Below are 17,568 nucleotides of genomic sequence, written 5' to 3'. Positions count from 1 at the left end.
AAGACAGAATTTTAGGCTCTTTATCTGAATGCTTGCAGCATTTGCCAAAAGATGGCTGAATGTATTAGCTCAAATAGAAATAAATGAGTATGATATCATAGGCATTACAGGGACATAGTTGCAAGGTGACAAAGTTTGGGACCTGAATATTTAAAGGTATTTGAACATTTTTGAAGGACAGGAGGAAAGGAAACAGGGATGGGGCTGCTCTGTTCATAAAGATTTGGATCAGTATAATAGGTGAGTAATTATGTTGGTTCAGAAGATCAAGATGTAGAATCAGTTTGGGTGTAGGTGTGGAATAGCAAAGGGAAGAAGTCACTAGTGGGAGTAGTTTATAAGACCCTAACAGTAGCTACACAGTAGGACAAAGTATACAACAAGTAGTAATGGGGGCTTGCAATAATCATGGGTGACTTTAATCTTCATATTGATGGGACAAATAAAATTTGTAAAGGTAGCCTGGAGGATGAGTTCATAAATGGTATTCGGGACAAATTTTTAGAATAATACATTCTGGAACCTACCAGGGACCAAATTGTTTTGGACCTGGCAATGTGTAATGAGACAGGATTAATTTAAAGTCCTCACTGTAAAGGATCCCCTAGGCAAGAGTAAGCATAACATGATAAAATTTTACATTTAGTTTGAGTGAGAAATGTGGGTCCATAACCGTGTTTTAGACATAAATAAAGGCCAAAACAAGGGAATGAAGACAGTGTAGGCTAAAGTGGACTGAGTAAATAGGTTTAAAGAGTAAGATCGTAGAGAGGCATTGGCAGACATTTAAGAAGTTATTTCATAACTTTCAACAAAGATAAATTCCATTGAGGAAGAAATAATCTATTAGAAGAATGCACAATCTATGGCTAACTAAGGAAGTTAAGGGTGGTATCAAATTGAAAGAAAAGGCATGCAATGCTGTGAAGTTTAGTGGTAGGCCAGAATTGGAAATGTTTTAGAAAGCAGTAAAGGATAATTAAAGAAGTAATGAAGAAGGAGAAATTGGAGAATGAGAGAAAACTAGCAAGAAATATAAAAATATACAGTAAAAGCTTCTACAGGTATCTAAAAAAGGAAAAAATAGCTAAAGTGAGCATCGATCTCTTAGAGGCTGAGGCTAGGGAATTAATAATGTGAAATGAGGAAATGGCAGAAGCCTTGAATAAGTATTTTGTACCTATCTTCACAGTAGATGACAAAAAAAATCCCAAAAATAGTAGAAAATCATGAGGCAAAAGAGAGGGAGGAACTTAAACAATCACTGTCACTAGAGAAAAAGTAATGGGAGTAGTAATGGAAATTAAGGCTGTCAAGCCCTTTAGACCTAATGGCCTGCATCATAGGGTTTTAGGTTGTAATCTTCTAGTTTCCTAGGGCATGATCCTCCGGTTGGCAAGCAGGGGCAGGACCCACTCGCTGACGTGTAAAATGATGCAGGATGACATTGGGTGGAACTCCTGATGTCACCCGCGTCATTTCCATTTTCAGGTTGGTGGGTGTGCAGCTGAATCAGCTGCGCACCCGCCAACCTGTCAACGGCCTATTGAGGCCATTGAAAAAATAATTAACATCATTAATGGACCTGCCCATCCAACCTTAAGCCCTGGCGGGCTTCAGAAAAAGCATCCACAGGTGAGGTGAGATTTCATAAGGGTATTTAAATATTTAATAAAGGTTTCAATAAAAGTTATGGACATGTCCCAACTCATGTGGCAGTGTCACATGAGGGACATGTCAGGGAAATCTTGCTATCATTTGTTTAACAATTTTTAATTTGGAGCTAATCTCCCTGAGGTAGCACTTAGATCACTCTAGGTTGAGGGAATCCCCACAGGGAGCACACAGCACTTCCTGGCAGCCATCACGCTGGGTGGGTCTTAATTGGCCCACCCACGTAAAATGGCGACGCCTGCCCGTGCCCATTCCCGCACTTCCCCCCAATGGGGGGAAAAATTTTCCCCTAGATTCCAGAAAAGTCCCAGTGGATTGGAAAACCACAAATGAAATGCCTCTGTTCAAGGGAGGGATAAATGGGTTATTTTCAGGATGGAGAACTTTAACTAGTGGAGTATCACAGTGATCAGCGCTGCGGCCTCAACTATTTACAATCTATAATAATAACTTGGATAAAGGGAGCATTTCTATTGTAGCCAAATCTGTTGACGATACAAAGATAGGTAGGAATGCAAGTTGTGAGGAGAATGCAAAGGGCTGTATTTTCACCACTGAGGCCCTCAGCTTGGCGTACCCTTGGGAAAATGTGTCCCAAACGTCATAACTTTCATTGCGGGGGGGAGTGGAGAGGGTGTGGAATAAAGTCAGATGTGTCGGCCCTGGATACAGATCAGAGGCGGTCACAGGGATTGCTGAGGCCTGAGGCAAGCCAGTTAAAAGGCCACTTTGATTCTCAGTGGCTTTGTCCCAGTTGTTTTGTTAAATGTTAGGCCCTCTATCCCTCAAACCTCAAACTCCCTCATCCCCCTCCCACCTAATCCCCATGTTCCAACCATGCCAGCTCATGCCCACCCAAGCCCCCACCCATCCCCAATGGCTCCTCATACCCACCATGCTAACCCATTCTCCCTATTCATTCCCATTGCCCCTTATAACCTCTATACCAACTTAGTGCCAACTCATAACCCTCCACCCACCACCCGTTGCCCCTTACACCCTCCATGCCAACTCATTTAGTATCCGCCATGGGTAGACCTCAGAAGCAATATTAAGATGAAGGTTTAAGTATCTATCACAGACTTCACTATGTAAAAAACACTCATTCATGAAAGTCCACTCCATATATTTAAATCTCATCGAGTACTTAATCCCTTGTAAAAAAAAAATTATATTCATAACTCCACATCAAAGACAGCAAATCATTTTATACCCTCTTTGAGCTATCAATCAACTTGTGAACTTACAGCTCCCACCCTCCCCCATCCATATCCCCACTGTGATAATGAGTAGTTGTGGAAAGCAGTCAAGCAGCTATAATGCTATAATGATAGCCTTTAGGGTTATGTCAACAAACAACTATTGAAACTTCTAGAATTAATTATTTTATTCTCACAGACAGAGGCAGGCAGTTGTTTCTCAAATTTTAAAGGGAAGAGAATTTAAATAATTTGACAGCTTCACAACTCTACGTACCTCATCTGCCCTTCAAGAGCACTTAGGTCTCCACCACAAAGTCATGAAACACACACTGTGGGTTGAGGCCATTCCTGGACTGATTCCTGATTCATAATTTGTTACTGTGTGGTTCATGCCCTGCACCCTTTCCCCACCAGCGAAAATTGGATCTGCCAGAATTGGGGTGGGATTTCCAGATCTATGTCTTTTCCGCCATTTTTAAATATCTGCAGAGTCTCCATGACTCCACGAAAATCCAGCCCAAAGAGTCTACAAAGGGATATAGATCGGTAAGTGAATGAGCAAATGTTTGGCAAATGGAGTATAATGTGGAAAAATGTGAGGTTGTCCGCCTTGGCAGGATGAATAGAAAAGCAGAATATTATTTAAATGGAAAGTGTCTGCAGGGTGCTGCAGTGCAGAGGGACCTGGTACATGAATCACAAAAAGTCAATATGCAGGTACAGCATGTAATTAGGAAGGCGAAAGAAATGTTGGCCTTTATTGCAAGGAGGATGCAGTATGAAAGTGGGGAATTCTTGCTACAACTATACAGGGCATTGGTGAGACCACACCTAGGCCACTGTGTACAATTCTGGTAATTTCACTTAAGAATGAACATACTTGAGTTCAGAGAAAGTTCACTAGGCTGCTTCCTGGTATTTGCCTTATGAGGAAAGGCTGAGCATGCTGGGCCTATACTCATTTGAGTTTAGAAGAATGAGAGGTGATCTTATTGAAACACAAGATTCTGAGAGGACGTAACAGGTTTGATGTAGAAAGGATGCTTTCACTTGGGGAAATCTAGAACCAGGGTTCATATTTTCAAAATAAGGGCTCTCCCATTTAAGATGGCGATGAGGAGGGAATTCTTCTCTCAGGGGGTTGTTAATGTTTGCAATTCTCTCCCTTGGAGAGTAAGTGGAGGCTATGTCATTGAATATATTCAAGGTTGAGATAGACAGATTTTTAACTGACAAGGGAGGCAAGAGTATGGGTGCACAGGCAGGGAAGTGGTGTTAAGGTCACAGTCAGATCAGCCATGATCCCACAGAATGGCGGAGCAGACTCTCGTGGCTGAATGGCCTACACCTGATCCTATTCCTTATATTTTTATGTTTCATGTTAAAAGAGACTGCAGGCCACCAAAGAAATCAGCAGGTAATTTATTTTTACTTATCTTATTGTGGATCCAGGAGGAGCAGGAATCCTCTTTCCTCCTCATTAGTATTGTGGGATGTTAGCAATGACATCCCCACACCATCTGCCATTTACTTCTGGCTTTACCTGTTGGCTTGATCAGCTTGCACATTCACCAAACTTTGTAAGGTTTGGCTGGCAAGCCAAACTGGATTACCAGATTGGCACATACCACTCTCTGGATTTATCACAATGAAGCCCAAGAACAGTACTCAAGCGCCTCTCTTCTGATGCTCGAGTCTCATGTGCCAACCATTTTATGCCCAATAACAGGTGGCATCAAATTTAGACTTCTGCATGCATGAATAAATTATGTATTCATGGGCCAGCTTCTTCCCTTCTTCCTTCTCATCTATTGCTTTTATCATTTCAAAGGTTAATTTAACTTGCTTACAAATAGGGGAGAATGGATTCATTCTAATAATATTTAATAATATTAGCTTCCGGAATGTAATCACAACCTCAAGATAGCAATGTGAAGTAACCTAAATCTAGCTCAGATGCTGCAATTCCACCAGCAAACTCAATATTAAATACACCTATCATTAATGTAAGTCAATTCAACTCATACATCCTCATACATCAGCATGTGAATTGCTTCAAACAGACAACAGATTTGTAGACAACAAAGAGGTAACTATGTTTATACCTATATATATATATATATATATATACATATAGAGTACAGCTTTGACTCTTATCTATCATTGTAACCCTACTGACCTAGAAAAAAAAAGCTATTGCCACAAGATCAAGACAAATTCAATTATAAATTTGCAGTTCTGAGTAATTATTACAAGATCATAAATAAACATTGAGGCCAATGGCAATAGCTTTTTGCCACAGGCATCATCTCTGTTTTTAATTTAGATAATTCAATGTAGAGTTATAAGAGCACAACATCTTGAAAGTTGTGCTCCATTTTTTGGATTTTTGTGCAACTACAGAGAAATACTAGGAACTAAATTTTACAATAACATTTTTTAAAATAATTTTTAAAATATTTTTAAAAAAATGTTTCTTTATTCTTTCATGGGATGTGGGCATTATTGGCAAGGCCAGCATTTGTTGCCCATCCCTAATTGCCCTTGAACTGACCTTGCTAAGTCATTTCAGAGGGCAGTTAAGAGTCAACCACATTGTTGCCGGAATCACATGTAGGCCAGACCTGGTAGGGATGGCATGTTTCCTTCCCTAAAGGACATTAGTGAAACAGATGGGTGCTTACGACAATCGATGATAGTTTCATAGTCCCCATCACTGCTTTACATTGCAGGATTATGAACTGAATTCAAATTCCACGAGCTGCCAAGGTGGGATTTGGACCCATGGCCCCAGAGCATTTGCCTATGCCATGATCCCCTGTTTTTAAAAAAAATATAATTCTTTTTAGTGCCTGCGATTCATGCTAAGACATACAATGTGCAATTAACTGACCTTTTATCTTCCCTGCATAAAGTATCCCAATAAAGTTCATATGTTTTAATATGAAAATACAAACTGATAAATGAGGAAGGATTTACTTTTGCACAGTGAGCTTGTGCTTTTAGGCTAATGGTGTCATATCTTGCTCATGTGAATATAATTCAGCACAATTTTCTTTAAAAACATGATTTGGTCATAACGAAAGTAAATTCTGTTTATTAATCTTGAGAATAATACCTGAATTGCAAAAGAATGAACTAGAGGAGGAAACTTTTAGATGAGTTTGTATACCCAGCAAATACCAACCTTAGTTTCCATGTTGAACTATCTCCTTTGAACTTCAAACTTATAGACTCCCCACTTTAAGTGACCCTGTAAGCACAAGTCAGACGTAAGCTATTCGGAATGTCTGAAGCAATTTTAAAGATAATGGTCTAAAAATTGATTTGTTCTTGTTTTTGGGTGTGGAAGTCACAATTCACAATCAACCCATGCCAGGCCCAGTTAAGGCAAGCAGCATGCAAACTTCATGCTGCCTCCTCAGTTGAGTGATTGTGGCATTCAGCTGAATGTGATCTACTCTAAAGAGGATCCAGCAGCTTGTGTGGCTGGGATGTGTTCCAGTCAGCCTGCACCTCCTTAAAACAGCCTGCCTCGCTTAAAGGAGATTTGTTGCTGACTGCATCTGGTACAAGTGGCTAAAAGGCAAAGAATGGCAAATGGAACAACACCAAGGGAGAGGTTCTCAGATGTGGAACCAAGATCTTAAACAGGATGTCAAAAGTACAAAACAGAACATGTTTCTGCAGGGGGAGGGGTGAGGGCAGAAGGCCCTCCAGGAGCACACTCAGAAAGGAACGTGAACAATTGGCCAGAGAGGTCTATTCCCAGAGTCTCTTCCCTAAGGACCTGACAAACATGGTGCAGGAAGCTTAATGGCCTCATGGGGGTGATCAAGGTCAGTGTATGCATCTTTACATGGCATCTATTACTCATCACACCACCAACCACTCACGATATTCAATGCACCACACCCACATTATTCACCCATCAACTTTCCCTCCATAACATCACTCAACTTCACCCTGTCTCAGCTCATCTGCTGCTAAGACCTTCATTCATGCCCTCATTACCTCTAATCTCTAATATTCCAATGGACTCCTGACTGGTCTCCCACATTCTACCCTCCTAAACTTGAGGTCATCCAAACTTGTAGCAAGTCCTGTTCCCCCATCATCCTGTGCTCGTTGACTGACATTGCTTCACTGGGAGACACTGTCGAGTTTAAGTTCTCATACTTTTTGCTAATATATCCATAGCTTTGCCCCTCCCTATTTCTGTAATCTCCTCCAGCCCCTCAACCCTCAGCACTCCTCCAATTCTGACCTCTTGTGTATTCCCACCTATAATTACTCCACCACTGGAGGTCATGCCTTCAGTAGCGTAGGCCCCAAGCTCTGGAATTCTTTTCTTACACCTCTCTGCCTCTCCATCTTGTTTTCCTCCTTTAAGACATTGCTTAAAACATACCTCTTTGACCAAGCTTTTGGTCATCTGAACTATCTCCTTATGTGGCCTGATGTCATACTTTATTTTATATTACTCCAGTAAAGCGCCTTCAGACGTTTCATTATGTTAATGATATTACATAAATATAAGGTGTTGTTGTTGTTATCGTCTCTAGCAGTTAGGACTTAGGCCGAATGTTCAGACGCTCCTCCACAACCTCATGCACCAATGATGCCAGCCTCATGCACATCTCTTGCTGCTTCCACATATCTCCAGCTATTCAGCTATAGCAGGCATATCAGCCAAACGCAGCTACACACTCACTGGTATTCTTCCCTTGCTCTTACAGGACAAGTTGACCCATAACTGCAGGGAACATCACGGAAGTGGAGGGGGACAGGCACACCTGAACCCGCTAGGCCAGCTGTCAGAAACTGTGCTCAGTATCATGGGGCCAGCTTTCACAGAAAACATTGCATCCACCATCACTGGTCCGGGTGATGGTATGTTCTTGCCTTATGGTCCTTCCCAAATGCCACTTCACCCCCATTCTGCTTTCTGGCACCAAGTGCAAGCTGCTGATCATGTGACCATGGAATCTTGTTTACCACCCTACCGCTCCTACCTTCTCTCACTCCAACTCAGATATCCGATGGCAGAAAGTCAAAGAACTGCCACCAGGCCAGGGCTAGCTAATGCAGCTTCATGAGGAAGGTAAGAGCTTCGAAGGACCTCTGAAGAACTGTCCCTCGCAGCCACCAGCTCAGATATCGGCATTGTGCTTACTTTTGAGGTTCTGCTACCAGTTCAAATACTAGCACTGCATGTACCTTAGAGGCTAATATAGAGTCAGGATTTGTGTGTGGTGAGTCACCGGGCATGAGTTGGACGCAACTCGGTCAGAGGAAAAAGACAGTTCATGTACCAGCACCCTAGAGGGCAAGGTCATAGATGATTCTACTACAGGAACTCAGGTAAGAATTTTGAAGGGGCAGCCTACAGGGGAACACGGATGAACATGCACCTCGAGCTGCTTGGTGCAATGGCAGTCCTACCAGACAGCCCTTTGTCAATGTCAAGGAAGATGAAGGGGTTTGGCTCTAACGTGGCACAGGGCATCACACAGAGCCCATCCTTACCAGTGTGTAAGTGTTGACCAGGCGTGTGACAGCAATTGCAGACCCAGCCATGATCCAACATCTGGTGGCCGCTGTCTCAGCTTCTATTGCATCTCATTGCATCACATACTGCAGTGGAAACTTAGACAGAGGCCATGAGATCCACTTTTATACCATGCAAGCTCAGACTGCTGTCATCATGGTTGTGGATCTCGATGTTCAAAGGGGCATGCAGGCTGAGACAGCCAACCAGCAATTAGTCTTCCAACAAATAACTAGAATTGCTGAGACAACTTCCCAGGGTGGGGCAGCAGCTCAGGGGTACACAAACCCGTTGTCCTCACTCAGGACGACAGTATTCGTGCTCAAACGAGTGCCACCCCACCAGTGCCCTTTCTGTTGTCGCTCGAACAGCCAGCCCAAACTGTTACAGCCAATACAAAAACAGAATTACCTGGAAAAATTCAGCAGGTCTGGCAGCATCGGCGGAGAAGAGTTGACATTTCGAGTCCTCATGACCCAGTTCTGTTGAAGGATCATGAGGACTCGAAACGTCAACTCTTTTCTTCTCCGCTGATGCTGCCAGACCTGCTGAGTTTTTCCAAGTAATTCTGTTTTTGTTTTGGATTTCCAGCATTCGCAGTTTTTTGTTTTTATCTCTGTGTTACAGCCAATGCTGAGGCAATCAAAAACGGAACCGTCAAAGCCCAGAGCTACTGGAAGGCCATCTCTCGTATCCATCCATGAAAGTCAGCAGTCTTCCACCATGCTGCAACCACTGGGGTAGCACTTTATAAGACACGAGGTCAGACATCTGCAAGACAGGCGTAAGGAAAAGGTGAATTGTTCAGTATTATGTATATATTATTGGATGTGTTCTTGGGTAAAGTTCTTGTGGACATGTTTTTTTTTCTGGTGTGACTTTTCTTGCAGGATTTTGGCCAAGAGAATGATGCGATGGAATGTCAAGTGGGGAAGTGGGGACTTGTGGAGTAATGGCGATGATGGGATGATGTGCTAAGGGAACTGGAGCCGTAGTAGCCACTCACAGGGGGCCTGTTCAGAGTGCAGAGGTCCTGGATGCCTCCTCCTTGCCTTCTCTTCTTCCTTGACTCATGGTGGTCTCCGTATGCCTGGTGATGAGAGCTGCGCCCTCAAAATATCAGGGTTGTGGCAGATGCAGATCACCACGAATTTGGAGGCATGCCAGGATGCACATTGTAGGACTACCCTTGAGCAATTCAGGCAGCAGAAATGTTGCTTGAAAATGTAGATGGTCTGTTCCACAATATTCCATGTGGCAGTATGACTCTCATTGTAGGCCCTTGGTCCTTGTGTGATTTGATGGCGGAGGGAGTCATGAGCCAAGTGTATAGCAGTGTACCTTGTCCAAGCAGCCAGCTTCTAGTTCTTCATGGTGGCCCAAAGGCAACAGGAATGGCAGGTTATCTCAGAATGAAGTTGTTGTGGCTGCTGCCAGGATAGCGGGCATTCACCAACACGATCATTGGGCATGGTCGCACACTAATTGCACATTGATGGGGGAACACCTAGCGGTTCCTGAACCTCTTCCCATTTACACATGGGGCCTGCAGATTCATACCTGTGAAGTTGATGATTTCTCGCACCATTGGGAATACCACTACCCTGGCAAAACCATGTGCTGACTCATCCTGCCTTTCTGTACCTAGAGAGAAAATTATTAACTCTCCTCTCCTCATATGCAGGGCCTCCATCACATCTTGGACGCAGCACTGGACAGCATACTGGAATATGTTTGCAAAGTCACCTGTTCCCACCTGGATGGATTCAGGTTGAGAGTGACAAGGACCTTGGCGGTCACTGGCACCATCCCCACCTTACTATGAGGTTGCAGATCCTGTTGAAGGAGGTGACACATTTCAGTGACCACTTCCTTGGTGAATTCCAGACACATCAGGCATTGCTTTTGCCTTGTGCGGAGGTAGAAGTACTCCTGAAAATCTTTGGTGGATAGGGCCTTCTGTGACAAACCCACCTCCTCCCTCTCTGCAGAGCTTTCACCCTCCGCAATTTCAGCTCCATTTCTGTGCTCCAGACCCAGAAGCACAGCAACTATGATGCCCATAACTGTTGCAATCTTTCACTGGACTGGTCACAAAATTCTCCGTATCAGGATGCAGCTAACACTCCCTTCAAAATCCAGCAACTCACTAAAACACTGCCAAAAACACACCAAAGTACTTCCACAACTATGCAAGAACAACAGCAAATCAAAACCATCTCACCGGCAAGTTAGATGGCTGGCCCTTTAAACAGCACTAGTGGGGGAGTTCCTCCCGCAGTTGAACATGCTTTTATACACACACGCTTATAAACAACTGCAAAATTTCTACTTCAGGTAAACCAAGCAAACAATCTTGCCAGGAAAGCTAATGTACTGACATGAATTATGTAGTAAAGATAAATCAAGGTGAGAGAAACAATAGCATATCAAGTGCATGCAAGTGCACTGCAAGACATCATTACCTTACTGCAGGAAGCATGACCTGTTCATTTTAACATTATTAATATAACAACAGGCCGCCCTCTGACTTGGCTCTGGTCCGTCTTGTACTTTGCACTAAATAACTGATTAAAATACTCCTTTTACATGCTTGTCATCAAAATTATGACTTATGTTTCAGTTTTCCAGATTAATGCTTAAACAACAATGGTGTCGTTTTACTTTTGCTTAAATTCATATGAACAACGTAGGGAGAAGAAATTAGTATGCCTGTTTTTTAAAATTGTGGTACAAACAAGAATACAATTTTATTTTCTCAGTATAGTGGTTATCCTTAATGGTTTGTGCCAACATTTAATGATGACAGCCCACGTGACAATTGCAATACAAGTGTATTTTAGAGTCAATATCCAAAATCAATACCTGAAATGGTTACAATGTTAATGCTAACAATGTGTACACACAAAGCATCAATACATTATAATGCTGACATGGACTGCATCTAAAAATATTAAAAGGTTAATTGCAAATTTGCATTTTTATTTCTATAAAATATCATTTTGTTAAACATCAACTCTAATTATTCTATTTTGAAAATTCTACTTTTTAATTTTCCCATTTAAAATAATTTTCTCCCTATTTCAAAAATGATAGCCTAGGTGGAATGTTAATGTACTGGATTTATAAACCAGAGGTCCGGACTAAAGATCCAGTGACACAGGTTCACATGCCACCACGCCAGCTGAGGAATTTAAATTCACCTAATTAACTAAATCAGGAATTAAAAAGCTAGTGTCACAAATGGTGACCATGAAACTACCAGATTCTAGTAAAAACCCATTTAATTGATTAATGTCCTTTGGGGAAGAAAATCTGCCATCCTTATCTAGTCTGGTTTATATGTGACTCCATACTCACAGCGATGTGGTTGACTCTTAACTGCCCTCTGAAATAGCCTAGCGACCCATTTAGATTTTTTAAAGAAGGTGGCTCACCATCAGCTTCTCAAGGGCAAAAGGCTGGGCAACAAATATTGGCCTTGCCAGAAACACCAACATCCCATTAATTAATCTAAAGAAAAGGCTTTTCTTTCACCGTTCTCCATGGTTCAGTCAACAGCACTTTTTAAATGGCCAATGTCAAGTTTGTAATCTTACCCTAGATTATTCTCACTTCTGGTATTCTCCATGAGGAAAAAAGTTACTTTAACATTTGCATTTCAACCAAAGAATTCATGTATTGAGTTATGGGTGAGAAGAAGTAACACTTTACTGTGCCAGGACATTCATGGGAAATTCTTTTAAAATTCTTGTGCTTGACAATACAACCTAACAAACAGACAACAAGACAGGTTTCAAAGGCAGTGAAAGTGCAGGGAGACATCTGAGGGGGAAGAAACTGTAGAGGTGTTACTCAAAAACTACATGAGAAAGTCTTTGCTTTTCAGTCAATCAAAGCTGGAGGGAAAGTCATTCACAAAGTTAGCACTTTACTCAAATCTCAATAATGTTGGTAAACTTGAGTCTGTATTTTTAAATATATGTGAAAAAATAAAATCTATTTTATCTATATCTCCATAAGTATAGCAAGCAATGTTTTAAAGCAACATTAACCCATTTTGAACTTTTGTTCCCTTGGTTTCCTTAATATTAGATTACAGTCTTGTGGAAATTAAACTGACAGTACTTAATTAACTAGTTCCTATGTGTATGGTTAAAGCCTTGATTTTACTTAATGAACACAGTTTGGCTGCATACACCTTTAAGTTTTGGCAACAGTCTGTGGGTTCAAGATTAAAAAGAGAAAAGAAAGACTTGCATTTATATAGCACTTCTCTCAACCACTGGCTGTCTGAAAGCACTTTACAGCCAATGAAGTACTTTTTAAAGAGTAATTGCTCTTGTAATGCAGAAAACACAGCAGCTAATATGCATTCAGCAAACTCCCACAAACATCAATGTGATAATAGTCAGATAATCTGCTTTTTGCAATGTTGATTGAGGAACAAACATTGACCAAGACACCAGACATAGTGCCATGGGATCTTTTACTTCCACCCAAGGCGGCAGGTGGTGCTTTGAATTAACATCTAATCTGAAAGACAGCAGCTCCAACAGTGTAATTCTCCCTTAGTACTGCAGTGGAGTCTCAGCCTTGAATTGTTTTGCTCAAGCCAGAACCTCATGATTCAGAGCTACAACTACAACAGAGTATGCTACAACTGAGCCATGGCTGACACAGTTAACTAGAGCACAAAATCTAAGCTAACACTCCAGTGTGGTACTGAGGAGGTGCTGCATTGTCAAAAGTACCATCTTTCAGGCGAGTCGCTAAACCAAGGTTTTGTTTTCCCTCTCAAGGAGACACAAAAGATCCCACAGCACTGTTTCGATAAAGTGCAGGAATGTTCTCCATGGAGTTCTGACTAAAATGTATCTCCTCGACCATTAACACGCTGCTGTTTGTGAGACCTTGCTGTGGGTAAATTGGCTGTTGCCTTTCCTTCATTACAGAAGTGACTACACTACAAGTGTACTTCACTGGCTGGAAAAGCACTTCGGGACATCCTGAGATCATGAAAGGTACTAACTATATAAATGCAAATTTCTTTTTCTTTCTATGACATGCTGAACCAGGGCTGAAAAATTACTTTCACCAACTAATCTGAAGCAAGTTACTGTTCTATTTCTGTGAGAGACAGAGAAGCAAAGCATAGCTTATAATTTACATCAAATACTCAGTAGGCCAGTCAACATCTGTAGAGCAAACAGGTAAGTTAACATTGCAGGTATGGACAAACAGTTTGATGAAGAGTTCTTAATTGAGAATGTTAACTTGTCTGTTACCTCCAAAATGTTTCCAGCATTTTCTGTTTTTGTTTTTCAGCAACTGCATTGTTTTGCTTTTTGTTATAATTAACATTGGTATTTCTGTAGTTTCACCTTGACTCCTTCAGTCAGATTTTCTGCTGCATCCAATGTTTATGACCTGATGCAATTTCTATCCACTCCACTTAACAGGCGCTCCTCTATAAAAATGCAAGTTCTTGTTGCTATGCTGAACATTTTTTTTGGCCTCTTCAGAATTTTTTTTTCTGTCAAAGTTGTAACAGATTTTGACAAGTGAAACGTTAATTTGAATTGAAAAGCATCCTAATTTTTGAGATATTTCTAGTCGTGACAATTTATAATTTTGTAACCTTTAGTGCTATATTGATATTATAGCAAAGAGCTAAATGTTATTCTTATAAAAGCAGTAAAAAAGGATACAAAATTTGTTTTTGTACATATATCTGGCTTCACAAAACAAACAATAGAATTGCTAGTAGATTATGTTGCCTGTCTCAACTGGTATGAAGCTTGTAATTCACTGTAGCTCACTGTGTGTTCATGCTGTGGCTTTTTAAACTATTCACTTTTGTGTTAGACATGAACAAGTATCTAGCAACTTTTTTATTGCAGAAGCCACTACAGACTACTGTATGGTATCAAGCACAATTATCTTAGGACAATAGACGGTGCAGTTAAATTGTGGTCAGACCAGGAAATAAGTTGTAATGAAGAAGTTTGAATCTAGAAGGGGTTTGCAAGCAAAAAGAAAATATTTGGAATTTTGTTTTTACATAACAAAGGTGTGTGAACCATTATTTTGAATGCATACATCAAAAGAAACATTTGAGAGCACAGAACCCAAGACAGAGGTATTAGTGGTCGAGTTTAAGATACAAGACAATTGTGAACTACCTAGTATAATCCATAAAGGATTTGCTATGCATTTACACATGCAGACAATGACTATTCAGCATTGTTGAATTGAATTTTGATACCACAGTATAATACAATTATTTTTCAAATCAAAACCATGATGTAAATATGTTTTGACACTTTATATTCCCTTACCTATTGGTCCAATTGTACATTTTGCTTACACGCTATCACAAAGGCATATATTAATACCACTGACCATCATTTATGAAGGTTTGAGTGAGAAGAGTCAGGAACTGTCTTATTTTCATTAGTTTGGTTCTTTTCCAGTGTGCAGTAGAGTCCAGACTTCAGTCTACGTAAATGGTATGTGTTTTAATGTGCTTATGACCGAGACCAGGGTGAACATTGCTACTACATTGATAGAATCACCAGGTCACTTGCAACAAAAGTTATACTCATTTCTATGTTGCTTTAAACACCATTTTTGAAATATTCTATATTTTCTTTCCATTTGGATATCTTGATGATAAACTGTATTTTGATTTAAATAATGAGATAAGGAGAGTGTGAAGGAATCAATCCCGCCATCCCATCTCTTCATCAATCAACCTTTTTATAACTCTATCTCCCACACAAGTTTCTATTTATATATTGTTTTTAAATCCAAATGCTATACAGTAGTGAATCAACTGAGAAATTGCACCCCTGAAATAGTAATATATTAGACAGTGAAATTGCAAATCACAACTACATGAGGAAATGTTTCAAAATGTTTCTTTTTGTGCATGATCCTTGGGTAAATATTAACATTTTTAAAAAATTGGCTAACTTTTATACAATTCACATATATGCTGTTCAATAATTTTCAATTCCACTTTGTTAATGATGATTGCTTATACATAGGATATGTATCTATCACAGAATGACAGCAATATCTTTACATGTTCACATTTTCTTAATAGTGTGGATGAACTATCTGGGAATCCAATCTAGTCCAAAATCATCCTCAAAGTACGGTTACTCATCAAAATATTCTAAATTTGATGAAACGATTATATAATAAGATTAAAGATAATGTACCAGAATATAGTAGTTACACTGTTTTAAATGGTAGTTATTCAGTGACAGTGCTATTGCATTCAATCAGAGAATGAACCAACAGCCAATATTCCAGGCAACACGTGAAGATTATCGCATTCTGACGTCTTCTACTCTCCAGTAGAAGGGATTTTTTTTATAATCAGATTCCAATTAACTCCAAAGTACCCTGTGTTTCCATAAACATCACTATGCTGAACAGTGTATAACCATGGCGTGGAATACACTACTGTCACATAGGTAATCCCACTGACTCATTCCACTAATAGCTATCAATCGTGATCTAATTCCAGGGTGACCACGTACACCATTTGCACAATAAACAGATTATTTTTCAAATCCACTTCTAAATAGCAATCTACAGTGATGTCTATTGCGTGGATGTTCTGAATTCCAGGGGAGACCTTTAAATGAGGGAATCACCTACTCGATGAAATGGACGTTGCCGCGAAGCCACTGCAATAAAACGCATATTCCACTCGGGCGGTGGCTTTAAATGCGAAAATCAAAACAAACGGAAGACTTTATATAAAAAAACAAAGCTATTTCACCGTTCTCATTAATCGTAAAAAAAAGCTCAAATTTATTTTTGCATACGTTGACCAAGTGTGCGTGCGTGCAGATCAGCAGCTGTCACTTGGACAGCGCCAGGCTGCTTATAAAAAATCCTAAATAATTATAGTCTGAAATAGGTATGAAGGTTGACTGCAATAATATCAAACAAGCGACAGCCATACTCAAAAATTTCAGAGGCAAATGTAACTAATGGAATTAGAGGCTTTACACAGCAGTGCAAAGACAGAAATGCAATATTAGAATCTGCAATCACGATAAAATATACGTCTCGGTTACATTTAATTAGCAACGAAAAATATTCAACAACAAAAGATTTTTGTTAAGTATCAATATCCACTGCTACATGTTTAGTGTGTTAAAACCGAATGGTAGCCAACCATCTCTATGAGCTCCTAAAGCTTCCACTCAACGATATCACCATCATCACATATGCATTCAGCCGTTTGTAATTTTTTCAGTGTCCGATTTATACTTTTATTTTAATCAAATTTGCATTTTATTTCTTTTTAGCTCGTACTCACATTTAACCATCCTTTCCGTGGTAGATATATTTATGTCATTGTTGGACATCTTCATGAGCGAATGCAATGGGTTCAGGCAAGTCTCCGTGGTCCCGAATGAAGCGTGCGGCAGGGATGCAGTTGCTACAGCATCACCCAGGCAGCGCTGCTCCACTCAGAGGGAGGGAGGGAGGGAGCGAGCACGCGCGGCGCTGTCACGGCAACCCAGCGCGAGCCGGTGGAGGGAAAAGTCCGGCCACGCCGATGCTGCGAGGCGTGGCCGCGCGCGGCGCCGCGCACGCCCAGACTCAGGGGAGGGGGAACGTCATGTGATGCAGGGCCGGGCCTTCAAAATGGCGGCTGTTGGGGGAACTCCCACGCAACTGGTGTCAGGGTCAGCCTCATACTGCCCTCTCACGGAGGCACAGGGATACCCTCCCCCCCCCCCCTCCTCTGCCCTCCCCCTCCCATTGCTTAGTGCTGTTATTGTTCTTGCGAAGAAAGGAGAATCCAACACCAGCCGGTAAGGGGGCAAACGCAGAGGAAGAGCATACAGTGCTGAGAATCTGTAATAAAACGTACAACGCACATTACTAGGTAGACGCACTTCTACATCATCTCTGAGTGGAGAGATGTGGGGGCGGGACAAGAACCAAATTCAGACAATGCTGGAGACTACTCTTTAGGCAGCATCTGTTGAGAGAACATGCCTTAACATTTGGTTAGTGGGCCCTGCATCAAAATCTATTACATATTCTTTTTATCTTGCATGCCCATTTTCTCAATGTCAGCATCTTGGGTTTTACTTTCTTGCTAGA

General features: G+C 41.0%; 1 protein-coding gene across 3 annotated transcripts in view; it reads right to left on the bottom strand.

Annotated features, from left to right (window-relative positions):
- Window positions 1-16,880, bottom strand: part of ppp3ca (protein phosphatase 3, catalytic subunit, alpha isozyme) — a 501,801-nt gene extending 484,921 nt beyond the window's left edge. For all 3 annotated transcript variants that reach the window (XM_041194273.1, XM_041194271.1, XM_041194272.1), the window contains exon 1: window positions 16,772-16,880. In XM_041194273.1, the coding sequence (XP_041050207.1) occupies window positions 16,772-16,826 (55 nt within the window). In that variant the 5' untranslated portion in view covers window positions 16,827-16,880. The remainder of the gene's footprint in view (window positions 1-16,771) is intronic.
- Between the last annotated feature and the right edge of the window lie 688 nt (window positions 16,881-17,568).

This window comes from Carcharodon carcharias, chromosome 8, assembly GCF_017639515.1.
Source record: "Carcharodon carcharias isolate sCarCar2 chromosome 8, sCarCar2.pri, whole genome shotgun sequence".
NCBI lineage: Eukaryota > Metazoa > Chordata > Chondrichthyes > Lamniformes > Lamnidae > Carcharodon > Carcharodon carcharias.
Note: the sequence above shows the minus strand (reverse complement) of the source record. Positions and strands in the feature narration are given on the sequence as shown.